General features: G+C 41.3%; 1 protein-coding gene across 1 annotated transcript in view; it reads right to left on the bottom strand.

Annotated features, from left to right (window-relative positions):
- Positions 1–2,800: 2,800 nt before the first annotated feature.
- The window catches only part of Mtbp (MDM2 binding protein), a 66,789-nt gene continuing 51,172 nt past the window's right edge, over positions 2,801–18,417 (bottom strand). Inside the window, exons 17-22 of the mRNA XM_048457132.3 lie at positions 17,071–17,166; positions 11,034–11,300; positions 9,102–9,339; positions 8,349–8,462; positions 3,718–3,783; positions 2,801–3,073 (exon numbers count right to left, since the gene is read on the bottom strand). Of these exons, the coding sequence (XP_048313089.3) occupies positions 3,038–3,073; positions 3,718–3,783; positions 8,349–8,462; positions 9,102–9,339; positions 11,034–11,300; positions 17,071–17,166 (817 nt within the window). The 3' untranslated portion in view covers positions 2,801–3,037. The remainder of the gene's footprint in view (positions 3,074–3,717; positions 3,784–8,348; positions 8,463–9,101; positions 9,340–11,033; positions 11,301–17,070; positions 17,167–18,417) is intronic.

The following is an 18,417-nucleotide window of genomic DNA, read 5'->3' as shown; positions in this document are numbered from 1 at the left end:
TAATCAACTGTTCTGTGAAGCTATCTAGTCCCTTTTACATTATAAATGTCTATTAGTCTGATTAATACATGTACACTAGAAAAGCCTATTGCTATAAAATATTTTAAAAGACAAATTTGCTGATCAAAGGGAATCTTTAAAATATTCCCTCATTCCTTGCAATATCCTATGATGTATAAAACCTTATATAAAAGGGAAGGATTTCGAATCAGCAGCCTCAAGGGCACCTTTTGAAAGCCTTAGTTTCATTTTCACATGAGCAAACAGAGCACACACACACATTAGGCAAACTTCGAGAAGTGGAAGAGATTACAAAGGAAAAACTGGCAACCTACTCCACAATAGCTAAAGATTTCTGAGTATCAAACACGAGGAAAACAGGCCAACACCCTCAACACATAAAAATTCCTCTCAACCAGCAAGCAAAAAGTCAGATTGTTCAAAATGAAAACATGCAAAAGGCAAAAATGAACAATAAAAATTTTGCTAACGTGTTTCCAAAATATTACTTGCAGCTATTTCAACTTCAGAGAAAACAAAAGGGGATTCTACCAGGACGAATGCAGACCCTTCCGTAAGCCATCTGCAGATGTACGGAAATGCTTAAAGCCCAGAAATTTTACTTCCTAGAAAATGCGATTCAGTAATAACCATCAGTGACATAGTGGGAAGAGTTCTAAAAATTTTAATTATAGAAAAATCAAAACTTTAAGTTTAATAATGAAGGATTAAATTCTGGCTCACTTGGATTACATCACTGTTAAAGTAGTATCCTATAGTATTATATTCATAGCAAATGTAGTGGATATGAAAAATACGCCGAACACATTTTTCCAAGAGGACCAGTGGATAGTATCAATCCTATGCATGCTGTGGTCTTTTCCTGTGCTAACTTACTAACTTTTCCAACTTCGCTAAGCATGCAATTACTTTGATCCTAACTTTTTACAACAAAACCTGCATTTCTTTCTTTTTTACATATAGATTTGTTCTAAGCGCAAAATCTGCATCTCTCCCTTTTTCTTTACATACAGAAGGTTTGTTTCCAGCACAGGTCTTGGCAACCTTAAAGCCCTTTGTCTTTTCTGCCCCATTAAGATGCCTTTTACCTTTCCACTGAAAGAAGGTGCCCCCCGACTTCTCTGACACGGCCTGACTACCAGCATCACACTGCTTTTGGGCTCTGTAGCCTTTGCAAGCAAACCACAGCTGACTGGACACAGCACTGGTACCCAGCAGCCAGTCTGATAAATGAGAGCTACTACATGAGAGATGGATGGGTGGAATGCTGCCCAAAAGTGACCGGTGTCTTGGGAAGGATGAATGCAAGATGACACGCGACCTCAGCACATAGAACAACACACTATGTACAATTCAAGTACCGTCTCTCACTTTCAACTTTGACTACAGTAGATCAAAGTCAACTGAGACCCCAGAAAACAAAACCAGACAAGAGGCTGATTGTACTGCTAGGTGAAAAGCAGGCTACAAATTGACATACAAGTACACACAATCATATGCTTTCTGACTGAAAACTGCCAAGTATTTTTAAAACAACACATGCATACTGAAAAATATTAGTATTTAGAAAATGGTATGGGAAGTCCTTCTGTATATGTGTTGCTTTTATTGGTTCATGACTAAAGAAGCTGCTTCTGGCCAATGGCTGAACAGAATACAACCAGGCTGGAAAAGGTATAAAGAGTGGGCGGAGTCAGGGAGAAGCCATGAGGCATACACACTGGGATCTTGCCCGTAAGCCGCAATCACGTGGAGATACACAGATTAATAGAAATAGGTTAGCCAAAGATATAAGAGCTAGCTAGCAATATGCTTAAGTGATTGGCCAAGCAGTGATTTAAATAATACAGTTTCTGAGCGATTCTTTCGTGGTCTGAGAAGCCAGGAACAAACAAGTAGCCTCTATCTACAAGAAAATGGGATGTTGGTACTTTAAAACTCATTTTTATATTCCCTGCATTTTTCAGACTTTCTGTATTAAAAAAGAAAAAACCTTTTTCAGGTTTATTTGATATGCATGTGTTTCATCTGCATGTATATCAGGGCACCACGTCTGTACGGTGCCTGTGGAAGCTAGGAGGCATCAGATCCCCTGGAACTGGAGTTACAGATGGCTGTAAACTACCATATGGGTGCTGTGAACTGAACCTGGGTGCTCTAGAAGAACACACAGTGCTCTTAAGTACAAAGCCATCTCTCTGTGTCTCTCCCAAACTTTCTACCATGGAAATTTACATTAAAGAATAAGCCTTAGTTTTACAATTATTGTTATTTTTTTTTTTCGCTTTTGATCCCAAATAAAAAAGACTTCTGAAAATAATGGTTCTGGTAGAGCTAGCATTTCTAAGTTGGAGCAGACTGAGTTTTGCTGTGGGAATACATAGGAAGGGTAGTGTCTTAGTTAATTTCTTTTCGTTATGATAAAACAGAAGGACCAAGACAACTTATAAAAGAAAGAATTTGTTTGGGCTTATGGATCCAGAGGGCTAGAGTCCATGATGGTGGAGCAGAGGCAGCAGGTTTGGCAGGCAGAACAGAAGCTGAGAGCTCACAGTCTGAACTGCGATTAGAAAGCAGAGGATACACTAGGAATAGTGTAAGGCTTTCAAGTACAGCAACACACTTCCTCCAGCAAGGCTGCACCTCCTGGTTCCCCCCAAACAGCACTCCCATCCAGGGACTAAGCATTCCAACGCCAGAGCCTGAAGGGGAACACTCTCATTCACACTACCACGGGCAGAAACTTAATAGATCTAATAAGGACACACAACCCAATAAGTAAAGAAATATTACTGTTTATTGAACAATTAAATAACCAAAAGTTAAAACATTTAAAATACATAAAAATAACAGATTAAAATACTGTGAGGCTGCAAAAGAAGTGCATTAATTACAAATACATTAACGGAGCGTCACTAAAACCACGTAAGTACAGGACACTGGGCTCCCTTTACACATGTACCATCGACTCTCTAAGTTCACAGGCGCGCAGTCTCCATAGGAACGGAAGAACAGCCTATCTCTTGCTCTTTTCCAACACCCATTCGATCACCTGGGGAAGAAAACAGACGTGACTGTGGAGCCACCCTCTGCAAAATACCCACGGTCAAACAATTCCACACCACTTCTAAATGCGCTCTGGGTGTGTCTTTCCTTCCTGACCACCTCTTTGTCTTGCCCTCCCGTGTAAGTCAATAGTAAAATATCTTTATTAAACTGCAACTGTTCTTTTTTAAAAAAAGAGAAAACTGTAAAGCAAAAAGGCATCATTCAACCTTTATATTTATTTTATTTTCCAGATAAATGGCATGTTGATGTCCCCATCCGGAGCTGAGCCCAGTGACTGTCCTCAGTGGACCAGGTGATGACTCAATCTACTTTATTTCGAAGTACGTGTGGAAAGGGTCATTCAAAAGAGTTAAACCAAACCTTGAAAACAGCTAATCAAAATATATTTTTTCCCTAGCTTTTTTGATTATTTTTTCCATTTTCTCTTTTAATATCTTTTGGAGAAAATCTTTTTTGATGACGCTATTACATACTTTGCCCGAGTCACTGTTAGGCATCAAGGACATTTCAGAAGGAGGCTGCTGAAAAGACCATCTCTGTTCCTACTGTGAATGGAACAGCAGCACAGCAACCCTGACACAAACACCCATTTAACTGAACGTGGCTTCCTGAAAATAACTTATTTACCTGCATTACATTGCTGTTGGCCGCTTTCTTCATTTCCTCAAAGAGACCCCTTGATGTTTTAAGATCCTAGACATTAATAAAACACAGCGTTTGGAGTCTTGTTCAATTACTTGAGATCACCCTAAATAATTCTATAAGAGCCACTGCAATTAGTGAAATATTCCCAGAATCAATGTAACAAGGTAGTCTCTCTCACCCTATATAAAGTATAGAAACACACACGTTCTGTATCCTGCGTTTCTAACAGTGCTGTCCCATGCTCACCCTAACCATTCTGTTGTTGATGCTTCAGAATCTGGAAAATGAACAAGTAGCTTCTACTAACTGTTCAGATAAGCATGCACTTTTCCTTCTGTTTAGCAATTTCACTCCACTGCAAAGAGGAACACAACTATAGTCTTACTTTCTAAAACATCATGATAAAGCTAGAGATTTGGCTCAATGTGTGTACCATGTACAAAGTCTTGGGTTCAATTCCTAGCAAGGGGAGGTGAGGGGGGAGTACATATCAAATTAAAACATAAAATAATAAAGAAAACCTTAATTGTACAAAAAAAAGGAGAAAAAATAAAATAGAGTCCTCTAGCAAGCAAATTCCATCTCACCGAGGCAGCCACTTTGAATTCTTGTAGCAATTCCTCCTGTCTGTCCCTTCATGTTTCCACCTGTCATGCTTTGCTGACCCTTGATGATTTAGTAATTTCAGAATGACTACAAATAGCATGGAAGGTTAATGGGCAGATCTAGGCCAATGCACAACACCTTCTCTTCCTCCCCCGCACCGCTGCATCACAGTGGGGTCCATACATGTTTGCGCTATTATACCAAAGCAACGGCTTTGTGTGACGTCACCAGGCAATTCGAGTACTGTGGCTGTCTCTCGCACTCAGACTCCTGCACTTACTGGAGTAAAACTTCGTGGTTATTGGGGATTTTCCCCCACTGACAGTGTTCCATGCACATAACTCTGGTATTTTCCCCTCTCGCACAATGGACTAACGTATAACAAAGCTTTTAAAAACAGTGTCTTGCTGTGGACAATCTCTCACCGGTTTTCTGTGGAGTTTTACTTCCGACATTATTATTTTCTCTTTACCACTGGTCTCCCCACAGCCTGCCCCAGTTGTCCAGTTTCTCCCTAGGCCAGCCCATTTGGGACATGTTTTCCTCATTCTAGGCCAATTTTTGTTTTACTTAATTTAGCCTTTTATGTTCTCAACTTCATTTTCTAGCAGATTCCATAAAAGATATATTTTAAACCTCTTTCGGCTTTGAAAGTGCCTTTATTGAGTCTTCACATCTGAATGAACTAGACCAGATAGGTCACTCTGGATCAACAACAGATAAATTACTCTAGATTATAGACCAGATAGGCCACTCTGGATTATAGACCAGACAGGTCACTCTGGATTAATACTGGATTGGTCACCTTTCCTCAAAATCTTTCTTTCAACTCCTGCCATGGAACCCTTCCCCTACTTTCTTGTAAATTTATGGTGCTTTTTATTGGTTCTAGTGTACTAAGATACCATGGAGAACTTTAATACCATTTAATTCTCGATCCTTTCAACATGCAACTGCCCCTTCTCTTGGGAAAAATCAGGAAATGTTCTGGATGCTTAGAAGTTGTGACACTCCAATATGACACTTGCTGTCACTTTCACTCACTGACTTGGGTGACACTGACAGTGTCTTTTCCAGCAGGAAGCCCAAGTTCCTTGGTTCTGGGAACATTATTATTATTGTATAATTACACCATTCCCCCTTCCTTTCTTCCCTCCAACCCCTTCCATGTAACCCTTCCCCAGCTCTCTTCTAAATTTATGGCTTCCCTTTCTATAATTGTTGGGTGTGTGAGTGAGTGAGCATTCCCTCCGTGTGTGCGTGCGTGTGTGTACAGCATGTCTATTGGTCTCATCCTTGTTCAGGTCATCTTTAGGCAGCCATGTTTTTGAGACTTCATCATTGAAATTAAACCAAGAAGAGATCAACAACCTATACAGAACTTTGAGAAGATTAAAATAGTAATAAAAAATATTCCAACCAAAAAAAAAAAAAAAAGCCCTGGGGCAGATGGGCAGCAGGACAGCGAATTATACCAGACTTTTAAAGAAGATCTACAGCCAAACCTTAGACTATTTTAAAAAATGAACAGAAGGATCATTCTCAGACCCTTTCTATGGAGCCAGTGTCACTTGAACAACCAAACCAGGTGAGGACACAACAAAGAAAACTACAGGTTTCTTTTGAAAAATATCCTGGAAAATACCTGTAACCCAATATAGACATAGATCAAAAATATTATCCACCAGGGATAAAGTTGGTTTTATCCCTGAGATGTAGGAAATGGTTCAACATAAATGGACTTAAAAGACAAAAGAAGCAGAAAAACCTTTGACAAAACCCAACACGCCTTCATGATAAAAGTTCTAGGGAGTAGGGTAGAGGGAGCATTACCCCATACGATAAAAGCTACATAAGAGAAATCTACAGCCAATATCATCCTAAATGACAACAAAACTTGAAGCAGTTGCACAGAACTCAGGAACAATGAGACAGTGCTGTCCATTACAATACTCCTTTCGGAGATTGTGCTGAAGCAATAGACAGGGCAATAAGGAAAGTAAAGGGATACAAGTAAGACAATCAGTCCATGTGTCCCTATTTGCAGATGATACAGTATTACCTATAAAAGATTCCAAAAACTCTACCAGAAACCTCCTAGAAACATTTCAGCAATATGGCAAGATACAGAATCTACTTGCCCAAATCAGCATCTTTTCATACATCAACCACAAACATACAGAGGAGATCACGGACACATGCCTTTCAGAACAGCCTCAAAGGCAATAGAGGACATAGGAATAAACCCAAGCATGGAGGTGAATGAGTCCACAGCAGAGGCTCTGCTTTTTCTGACGATGTCCTCTCCCACCGCCTCTGTTGTCCAAGCTCCCGTTATTAGTACTTTTATTAGCTCTCTTAACCAAGCATCCAGCTTTCACTTCTTTCTAGAGTTCTTCTCATTTGGTTCTTACTTTTTATAAAATCCCCAGCCCAGCTGTTCAGTCCGTCTATTAGAAGGCCCTTCTACTGACTTTTCACCCCTATAACGGAAAGGAGTCTTTGTATTCTGTGTGTGGTTTTGGTGATAGCATGTAGTTCTGGTTTTATGGGCAGAGTTTTCTTCTGGGAGAATTAGAGATTCTCTAACTTTCCCTATTTTCTACTTCTTAAGAGTTCTCTTTAGTTTCCATTTTAGCCTCACTTGAGTCAGAAGCTATCCATAGAAGCTGGCTAGTCCTTGGCCGTCCTCCTCTATTTAAAAGAGAGACACTGAAAATATGGGAGCCCTGAGCTTCACGAGGCAGGGAAGAGATGTCCAGCTGGCTGCTCACTGCACCCCAATATTTTCTTTGCACTGGAGACTTTCCCGCCACAGAGGTGTGGGCACAGAACCACTTAACCACCACATTCACCACTGTGGCAGAAGGGCATTCACTCCGTGGTTTTATTTAGTTCCTCCACCTTCCTCTCATTTCCAGTGTTTCCAGCATCTGCTGACACCGAGAATCTCAGAATCTGCTGGTTGAAGCAGCATGAGTCTCATTGGTATTTCTAGGAGAACTCAGGTAGGCTTCTTAGAGCTACTCGGCAGTTACTCGGCATAGGCTTTCATGTGCTTTTGTATATTATATCTACAAATATATTTTGCAGATATTTGTAAAAAATATCTACAGTTTTTTTTTCTTACTTCTTTCTTCACTTGATTTTTCTAGGGATACTGAATTTCTTGAGAAGATTTAAATAAAGGAATTAAGTACAGGTGTCACTCTGTAATCTTAACCAAATATCTACCTATCCTTGCTGGTTACATCTAAGACAGAGAAGATAAACCAGCAGCTAAGTTTCAGAAAACCGACATCCAACTGTCACCCTGTGGCTGGAAGACAGCTCAACTGAAAAGGAGGCCTATGTGTAAGGACGAGGACCCGCGCTCAAATCCTCAGCACTGAGATAAAAGGCCAAACGTGGATGCGTATTTCTCTAACTCCAGAATTAGAAGGTAGAGACAGGAGGATCCTGGGAGCTCACTGTCTAGCCATGAAAGCCAAAAGGACAGGACTCCAGTACAGTAAGAGACCTTGCCTCTCTGTCTGCCTTTGGCCTCTGAATGCACACACAATAAACACACAAACACAACACATGAAACCACATGATTTAAAAGAAAAATAAATAAAACTATCACCTGAGACGCCTCCCCCAAAAAAACTCTTCACATCTGGCCAGTAAGGGTTACCTCTTATTACTTCCTATAATAAAACAATATACTTGCCTTTCAGCTTTATATAGCTTTATCATAAAATAATTACCAATTAATACTTAAGCTCCAACTTAGTAAAAGGTCTGTTAGGAAAAACACTAAGGCCTCTGGTTGAAGCAGCTTTCTATACACAAAGGCTAGAGTCTAATAAATCAAATGTAAAGCAGTTTTACTCCAGTATTTCTGTGTCCATTTCAAAGCAGCCTGGCAGCAAGCGTACAGTAACAGTACGAAAGCTACCTGCACACTTATGTCTGACAGAAACAATGCGGACTAAAGCCCCCCACGAGCAGAGAAGACACCGCACCTTTAGGTAGAACTTGGAGATGTCGAAGAGCCTCTGGCTGCAGGCGGCAAAGCACTCGTGGGCCTCGGTGATGCGCTGCTGCTTCAGCGTGTCCTTCACCACCTCCTTTAGCATCTGCAACAGAAGGGAACACACGGCTGACATGGCTCAAAACGGCTGCCACTATTTCAACAGGGTCTGATCATAAGTGAACCGTGAATCATAGCGTCATGTGCCCGCACTTAAGAGAAATACGGCTGTTTTGACAGAGCGGTTGAGAAGATGCCTCTGACATCTACACAGTCATCCCTGTCACAGGATTCACGTTCTGCGAGCGGGAAATGCCTAGAGTATGGTGAAAAGGAATGACATCATGACCGTGACCTGAAACCTGAATGTCAGCTATACACAGCTGAGAAATGGATACATGGCAGGGAAATTTTCTTTATAAGAAAAATTTCAAACACAGAAAATAGAGAGGAAGCTTTTATAATGTTACCGTTTGGATGCGCCAGCTTTTATAACAGATAATCAATTTCTGTCAGATGTGTGTCACTGACACCCCCGCCCCATTTTCTCATTCCCTACCATCCTTCCTGGCCACACTGAAAACTGGACCTAGGGCTTCACACATGCGAGGCAAGTGCTCCAAGGCTGAGCTCCAGCCTTCTTCATCTTTCTTGCAACGGATTATTATAAACTCTGAATGTTGTTTTACTCTTCAGGTAGGCATGTTTTTAAAGATTCACATAATGGAAAGCGGGAAGGCTTTACCCGTGTGTGTTTCTGAGAGCGCGATTCCTTAACTTGCTTCGGTGGTTTTGATGCGCATGCGCTCTTCTGTCCTGCACTGGTCTTTGCGATGACTTTGGAAGCCTCGCGACGAGGAACTGGAAGCACTGACACTGATCGCTCTGTGTGAGGCTTTCGGGATGTCCCCACGTGACGGTAACGATTACTGCTGCAACTTGTCTGAGAAAGCAGACAATCAGAACTTTCTGATTTCGTAAGTCTGTAAGGAGGGGCCAAGTAAAAATGAAAGAAATCAACAATGGGGTCTACTTTTTGCTTGAAATGTTACAAATATTTCCATGCAAATACAAAGTCGAAAAAATCTCATGCTAGCTTGCACTAAATAACTGACACCAAACAAAGAAGCTGTTCCTTCAGTTCTGCAAATTAGTCACTGTGATAGTGTCCTCAACTTGATAGAATCCTGACTCGCCTGAGAGATGGCCTGTGAGCGTGCCTGAGGGAGGTTAACACGAATGCACTGACTGCTGTGGACAGACTCATCTTAATGTGGAGGGGGAGGGCACTCCCTGCTCAGGGGATGTTGGACTGCATCAGGGAGCTGGGCAGCAGTACGTTCATTGCTCTCCACTTCCAGTTGTGGATGTGATACATGCAACTGCTTCAAGCTTTTACCACTGTGACTTCCCCTGCCAGGAAGGATTGTAGACCTCAGCTGCGAGCTGGGATAAGCCTTCCCTCCCTTACTTTGCTTTTTTCGGAGTACTTTACCAGAGTAACAGAGAAATAGCTAGGGCAGTAATTAAAACAGAAGGCAAGTGAGAACTAGCTCTGTAGCCAACATGGGAAGCAGCAGCAACCGTGGACACCCTTCCATTTACACACTTAACACCCTATTATGCACTCATATTTTCATTAGTGATTTTTAAGCAACCACAAAGCTCTGTGTTACAATATCTCAGTAACTATCTGCACAAAATAGGTAATGAAAACAAATGCAAATATAATTTTAAAAAAATGGTTCTTATTTCAGTTTTTCTAAAACACTTCTATTGGCTTTCCCGATGACTTGGAAATGTTTTCCTTTTCCAGAACAGGCAGCAGAGCCATTCCTCCTCTCGGCCACGGAACACTTTTCTCTCTGAGGATAAATCTTTTAAATGGTTTTGCTTTGCAACTTAATCGGACATAAAATGTGCCATGAGCTAACAAAGTTCTCATAAAAATCATTTAGCTATTCCATAGCAGGAGATAGTAATCTCATATTTTCACCTGTTCAAAAAGACTTGAAAGCTTTATTTCTACATATTTTATAGTTAGTTTTAAAGGTTTAAATATAGCTAGAACTTATAGTGTATTTTATTTCAAGGGCCTAAATCCGACACATGGTCTAAAGATCTATAAATTCAGTATTTATTTTTAATCAACATCAAAATTCTAATATATTTCAACTATTTAGCTAGCAAAAAAAAAGTATCTTGAAAAGTTCCATAAAATATACTCACTATGTAGGCTTTAAAGCTTTACTTACATGTAACAAGTGGGTTTTAAATAGGGACCCGTGGAGCCCCTTGTTTGAGGGCCAATGCCAGCAGGAGGCAGTGAGGGCACAGAGAGAGAGAGTTGGGAAATTCCACCTCCAGCAGTGCCACTGAGCCCTCCTTCCCCTGCTGGTCTTGACTTAACAGCTTTATAGCCCCATTGTTCTCATGGACTGTGCATTGGCATAGAAAGTAACAGAGTTCTCTTCTTCCAAGTCATTTCTTTTTATATCTTACAAGCAAAACCAGCTAACTACTCAAATAAACGAACTTCTTAGTATAAAGGAAGGAATCTAAAAACCTATGCAGAGGGAAGCATTAGGAAAAAAAAAAATGAGGCGAATGCGAAAAGCAATCCTCCAGAGAATGAAACACTTCTCCGGACACCGCTTCTGCATACTTGACAGGTCACCTTTTCTGGGGGTAGTGATAACTCGGATCTTTAGATCTCCTTTTCAAACCAGAAACTTCAGTTCGGAGCTCGCTTTGTAGCGCTTCTCCGTCGGGGACACTCCGTGGCTCTGACAGAACTGCGGGGGACGGAAGAGGGCTCAGCACAGTGGGGACCGGAAAACTGTCTCTGGTGCAGGTGCTCTGGGTCTCATAACGAATGAGACGAGACTGCAGTTCAGAAAATCCCCCGTCTCTTTCTAAAGCTTTCTGGTCATCCAAGCAGTATCTAAAATGAGGAGAGAGCATTCAAGTCAAACATCCAGGAGAATAATAGGACTCCCTCTCCCCCCCACTCCCTTCTAACAGAAAATAGCAAGACAGTGACTTAAAAGTCCTTAGTTTCCTGAGACTTTTTGGAAGTTCGGCTGAATGGCCCACCTGCCCTGCAGCTAGCACATCTTTTTCCGAGTCTGCTACACGACAGAAAGGTCTACAAATGTGAAGCCATCTGAGTCCTCTGGACTGGGCTTCTGTGGCAACAAACTAAGTTCATCCTTTGGACGATTTCCAAACTAGCAAGGTTGCCGTTTTAATGCCTCTCAAAACTCCAGCCACCCCCTAGCTTCTCCGCATGACTCCAGTGTAGCAGTGGGAAACGGACTCCTGCTGGAAAGGGCAAGTTTATTTTCAACACAAAGATTTATAGGCACGAAGGAATTCAAAACGGCCTCGCCTGACAGCTCAGAACACTTTCAAGTTTGTTTTTTTTTTTAACTGCAATTCACTCCTCACTTGATGGACACACTTTCTTTCAAACACGATGGTTGCCTATATATCTGGTTTCTGGTTAAACCTAATCCTGTGAATCAATGACGTATTATCTGTGCAAAAGCTTCCGGACTCAATCTCCCGTGCTAAGCACAACAGACAAACACGCAGGGAGAGCATCGACGACCTTGCAAAGCTCTCCTCTTCCTCCCTCTCCTAACTGCATCACGGAGCACAACTGGCCTCACCCAGGGGACTGTCGGAGCACAAACAGCTCAAACCTTTCTCTGCCACCTGCCCTCTCCACCTGAAGAGTTCTAACGTGGTGCCTAACGCCAGAATTCGTCTCTCACAGAGAACACACCACTCCTCAGATGGCTGACAGCCCGATGAGGATTTCAGAACCTCATTTTTCAACCAGGACACATATTTGATTTCAAAGACTATAGACCATAGATTTATATGGATTTAAAACCTGATTCCTTTACCCATTAGCTATGTGATTGGCCAAATTATTTTAAGCTGCTATTCCCTGGCCTGCAAAATGTGATTTGTAGTACTTACCGAAGGAGGCACTATCAAGATTATCTGAGAGGTGTAATTGGGTCAGATTCTGAAACAAGCCAATTAGCCACCAAATGTACAAGGCTGCCCTCATCATCATCAGATTTAGTTTCTACCACAGAGAGCCTTATAACACACTAGTCATGTGTAGCCTAAGTAGCAGAATCAGAACTTACACTCACTTGGTGACTGCGGAGCCTAACTGTATGTAACCACTCGGTATAGTATCTCTTAGGTTAAGGTATAAGGTCATCACACTCTAGTCAACACATGGCTGCATCTGACAATCTGCTGAAACACACACCCAGACTAACACAGTCACTGACTCTTTGACAAAGGGTTTAAAGGTGATTCTAAGAGAAAGAATACATGGACAGTAGAGTAGAGGTCATGGTTAGGAGAGGGGCAGTGCTGTCAGTCCAAGGGTCCAAAATGGCAGAGTTCTGTAGGATGAATAAATCTAGAGATCTAATGTACGGAATGAGGATGACAATATGTATTCTAGTCTGAAAATTTGCTAACATTAGACTTTAAATGCTTATTACACATGAAAAAAGACATAACTGTGGGATGATGGCTACGTTAACTTGACTGTAGTAACCATTTCACTCTGTACATACACACACACACACACAGATTATCAACACTGTATTACGTATCCTATATATAGCTGAAATACAAATTCTGAAATACAGAATACATACGTATATATATATACATATACATATATATATGTATATGTATATATATATATAGCTGAAATACAAAAAAAAAAAATAGGTGATTCTGAAGTGTGGTGCAGACCGGAGAAACTCTGGTTTAACCTACCTGAACTATGAGAAAACAGTTCTTAACCCAGAGGACTGACCGGTGGGAGAGCAAGGCTAGCACAGATCTCCAGGCTTGGTTGTTTTTCTAGTCTTAACTTATTTGTGAACAATCAGCTGGAACTCTGAAGCTACTGATACTATCCTGGGATGGAAAATAAACATACAGGACAGTTAAGAACTGTGAGTTTGCGTGAAGGCTCTGGAGAAGCAGCGCTGTGTTAGCAGATTAGCTTGTGTGTAGAACTGTGTGGAGAGAAACAGACCCTTTGGCTCTAAGGATATTTTTGTCCTACAGTGTTCTAGTTCTAAGATGTGGACTTTAACTGTCTCGAAATCCCAGGCACTCCCAATGCCCTTCAACTGAATTACAGACGTTGCATACGCTCCCTGCACTGCCATTAAAATGCCCTTTAAGACACTATGACTTGGCGACTTGGTAAAAGGAGAGACACAGAATACAATATCTGACGTTAGGGAAATATTTATGGTTGGAAAAATGATTAATAGTTTCATATTTTCTACAAAAGAACAGCTAAATGTTTTATGGGTCCTGTGCTGGCTAGTTTTATGTCCACTTGACATAAGCTAAATCCCTCCACAAGATGGAACCGTAGGTAAGCCTGTAGAGCATTTTCTTAATGCTACAGTGACTGATGCAGGAGGGCCCAGACTATAGTAGGTGGGGCCACCCCTGGGCAGAATGGCCTCTGTTCTATAAGAAACCAAGGTGAACAAGCCATGAGGGGCAAGCCCTCTAAGTGCTAGCATCAGCTTCTGTCTCTAGGTGCCTGACTTCCTTCAGTGATGGACACGGAAGCATAAGTCAAATGAACTATTTGCTCTCCAGCTTGCTTTTGGTCATGGTGTTTCATCAGAGCAAAAGTAACCCAAGCTCAATCAGGTCTTAATAGGAAAAAAAAATACCCATAAGCTATTTTGTTTTGTGATTTACACAAAAATACATCTAGGCAATGAAGAAAAGTTTCTCTGTAGTTTTAGACTACTCTGAAGTTTATTTCCATGCCATTATCTGTACTGAGCACCAGTATGTGTCCTCCCCCTATAAACTAAAGTGTAAACGACAAGTGTAAGGTTATTAATGAAAATCCCAGAGTCAGGTATAGGGTACCTCCCTGTGGATCACTGGTTAGGGAAGCTTCATAGTGGGGAAGTGAAAAGCAGAAAGTATAAAGGTACACTGTATGCATACAGATAATTATAGGCACACATGAAATTATCAAAGAGTAAATCAAAAAAAGAAAAAAAATTAAAGAAAGAAAAGGATACAACAACATAACTAAGGGAGGCCCTCTTTTACAGAATGTTCCTTCTGTCTCAATGTTCCCATCTTTATAAGCACCAATCTATAGTAGAGAAAAAGAGCATAGCTCGATTTGTCAATAGACTAGGGAGATTACAAAGGGAAACTACTCTGTAACGAATGTGCTTCATGATACTGTAAATAAAAGGCCATGAGGGTTTGGGCACTAATGCACAAATAGTCATTTAATAGTCTAATAAATGAACAGGAATAATAACATTGTTTATAAATTCAGATGCACCATTAATCTTCTTTCTATATTAAATTAAAACAGGGACAAGAGGGAGCTGAAGCCCAGGATAAACACAACTGTGTTACGGTACTTGTGGGGTAATGATCTACAACATTCTCATATGACAGACACTCTAGCCAGCTACTCGGGTGAAAATATGATTGTGTACTCAAAGCAGTGCTTCCGTGAGCTCATGAGGCCAAGGAAGCTCAAAGCACCTGTGTCCTGGGATATTCTGTCGGTGTAGCAAGGAACATGTTACTAGCACAGCTTTTCCTCAGCAGGGATACTTTGTGAGAATACAAACAAAGCTTACTGCTTTCAACTCTCAGATGTGAATTACATGCCAAATATCTAGAACTCTTACTTAGGTTTCTTTAATAGATCAGGATCATTACATATGCATGAATGAATATTAAATAAAATGTTAAAATAGAGTAGAAGGCTCTAAACCTATCCAACAGAATGAGAGAGATAGAATAAAATGGGCATAGTGTAAGGAACAGGATTAAATATAGATTTAAAAACCTGGGGTCAGATGTGGTGGCACACACTGTTAAACCCAGCATGAAAAAGGCAGAGGCAGGTGGATCTCTGAGTTCAGGATCAGCCTTGTCTATTTAGTAAACTAGGTCAGTCAGCCCTATATAAGAGATAATTCAGTGGGCAAAAGTACTTGCTATGCATTCATAAGGACCTGAGTTCAGGTTCCCAGCACACAATGTAAGAAGCTAAGTATGGCATTGTCTTAATTAGGGTTTCAATTGCTGTGGCAAGACACTATGACCAGGGCAACTGTTACAAAGGAAAACATTTAATTGAGGTGGTGGCTTACAGTCTGGAGGTTCAATTCATATCATCATGATGGGGAACAAAGTGGTGTGCAGGTGGACATGGTGCTGGCTACATCTTGATCAGAAGGCAACAGGAAGTGGACTGAGACACTGGGCGGTATCCTGAACCATAGGAAACCTCAAAGCCCACCCTAACAGTGACACATTTCCTCTAACAAGACAACACCCACTCCAACAAAGCCACACCTCCAAATAGTGCCACTCCCTATGAGAATATGAAAGCCAATCACATCCAAACTATTATAGGCAATGCATGCCTGTAACCCCAACTCCAGATGAGATGAAAACAAAACAAACAAACAAAGAAAAAAAAAACCAGGATTGCTCAGGCATAGGAATGGCCATCAGCTTACATGAAAATCACTGACTCTTGGTTCAGTTAGAGACCTTGAGGGGAATAAGGCAGAGAGCAAAAGAGGAAGAGATTTTATATCCTCGGGCCTCTACATATGCATCCACAGCCACACAACTGCATGCACACACATGTGCATAAACACAAACACACACAAAGTAAATAAATAAATAAAATGTAAATAAATGCATAGCCACAAAACCAACGAGAAAAGGAGAGCTAAATCCTCATTTTTCATAGCAGAGAATCAGTTTTGTACAGACATTAAAAACAGCACTGCCAGAAGGTGCTCTCTAGGAGTAAAGAAAACACTAAGGAAAACTGAAGTCAATAAAACCAAGACTGTGTTTCTGAAAGAGTGGAACTGGAAGTAGCGCCCACAAAGAAAAGACTGTGCCATGAAAGTTGGGGCAGGGATCTCGGGCGTGGCAAGATGTAAGTTGGGATGGGAGAGAAGGCATGGAGGAACAAAGGAGGTAGAGGTGCTGCTAACCAAACTAGAGATTTATCAAGTCAGAAAGCTGTGGGCCCCAGCACAGCAACATCCCATCACGGATCAGGAGAGTCCCACCTCCCTGAGGAGCCACTGGCAAGTAATAGTTGCTGGGGGTGTGGTGCAGCCATTCGTAATGTGCTCAAATAACTGTTTCTGTAAGCAACACTAATTAAACTTAGTGGTAACAAAATACACAGAAGGGAAGAGAGCGGCAGGGGCCGTGAGATGGGAGTTTGCTGAGGGGAAGGGATTAGAGGGAGTGAGATAAGAAGTTGGGCAAGGGAGGTGAATGCAATCAAACTACATTACGTACAAGCATTGAATAGTCAAGTAATAAGTAAAAAGCAAACTGAAATGTTATAATGATGTACACATAATTAATATGTTCAAATTCAGAGCTCATCTCACTTACTAGTTTCTAAGCAATTACAGTATAATTAGTGACCAGGGAACAGTAATGTGACCCACAGAGAAAATACATATTAATAATGTATGGAACACAGAGATTTTGATAAAAATACCAAGTAACTAAAAAGATGTGGGTCCCTATCAATTTAGGTCATTTTATTTCACTCACACGCCACACTCAAATCACAAAGGTTGTAACAACAAAACACAAAAGCGTGAATAAACACTTACTCAATTCCGTGGTAATGGCATTCAGAGGCTTTTTCAAAAGGCAAGACTTGAAGTTTCCGAGGACTAAGTTCTGGTGTCAAAACAAAAGTTTTTTCCCTGAAATACAAAGGGTTTCATTTGTATTTAAGGTTTACACATGAGAGAGAAAGGTAAAATTCCTAAGGAGACAAACCTGATTGCCTCCCCCACATATGAGTGTTTTTATGGTGTCCTGAGCAGTTTCTGTCAACCGGTCATGAGCTAGAGTCATTCGGGAAAAGGAAACCTCAAATGATAAAGTATCTCCATCAGATGGGGCATTTTCCCGGGTAATGACTGATGTGGGAGGATCCAGCTTACTGTCGGCAGTACCACCCCCAGTGGGTCCCAGATTAAGAAAGCAGGCTGAGCAACCCATGGGGAACATGCCAGTTGGGAGCACTCCATGGTTTCTGCTGTAGTTCCTGCTTCAAGAGCCCACCCTGAGTTCCTTCACGAGGTACTGTGATACAGAAGGGCAAGCCAAATAAACCCTTCCCTCCAAAGGTGCTTTCAGGCAGTAATTTATCCCAGCAACAGAAACCCTAACAAAGACATAAAGCATTAATGTTTAGGTACCTGGAGGCAGTGGTGTGAGGACCACTGAGTTTGAGTCCAGCCTAGACGCAAATTACATAGTGAGTTCAAGGCCAGTCTGGGATAAAGAATAGTATCCTGCTAGGTGGGAGGAATTAAGGGATACCAGGAAAGGAAAGGAAACAGACTAGGGCTGTGTCCTTTGCCCCATCTGTTTTCTGTGCCTCCATTTTAAAAATTACAGTGGGACTCACGGAACAAAATTTTTATGAGAAAGAGTAAATCAAAAAGGAAAATGTTTTGTGGTATAAATTCAGGAAGCAACATTATCTCTAAAATGTATCACCCAGCCCTTGGTGAAGGGATCTGTGTTCAGTTAAAACACAGAGAGAGGAATAGGTTAACTTGAATCTTTGCTTACTTCTCACTGTAACTCAGAGTGTGGTCAGCCTGCCACTGCTGTTGAGAACCAGTGACTTTACACGGATCAGAAGGTCTAGAGACCTAACTGATGAATTCGGTTCTTCTGAAGTGTGTTTCAATCAGCAGGCCTTTAGAACTAATCTTATGTTGAGCTATCATAAAATATTAATGCTCGAGTCCTTCCACACCCAAACCTGTAGGACTACGGTAACCATGGAGAAGAAAGAGGCTGCTGCAATCAGAGTAAGATCACTGCTTATCCTGTCACGGGCCTCCCTTCCCTCATGAGTTAGGACCCATTGGTCTAATGGCCTCAGTCACAGTCCTGAAACTCGAATCAAACTCAGATCTATCTACATGGAAATGGGG

The sequence above is a fragment of the Myodes glareolus genome, chromosome 19, assembly GCF_982192425.1.
Source record: "Myodes glareolus chromosome 19, mMyoGla1.1, whole genome shotgun sequence".
Lineage (NCBI taxonomy): Eukaryota > Metazoa > Chordata > Mammalia > Rodentia > Cricetidae > Myodes > Myodes glareolus.
Note: the sequence above shows the minus strand (reverse complement) of the source record. Positions and strands in the feature narration are given on the sequence as shown.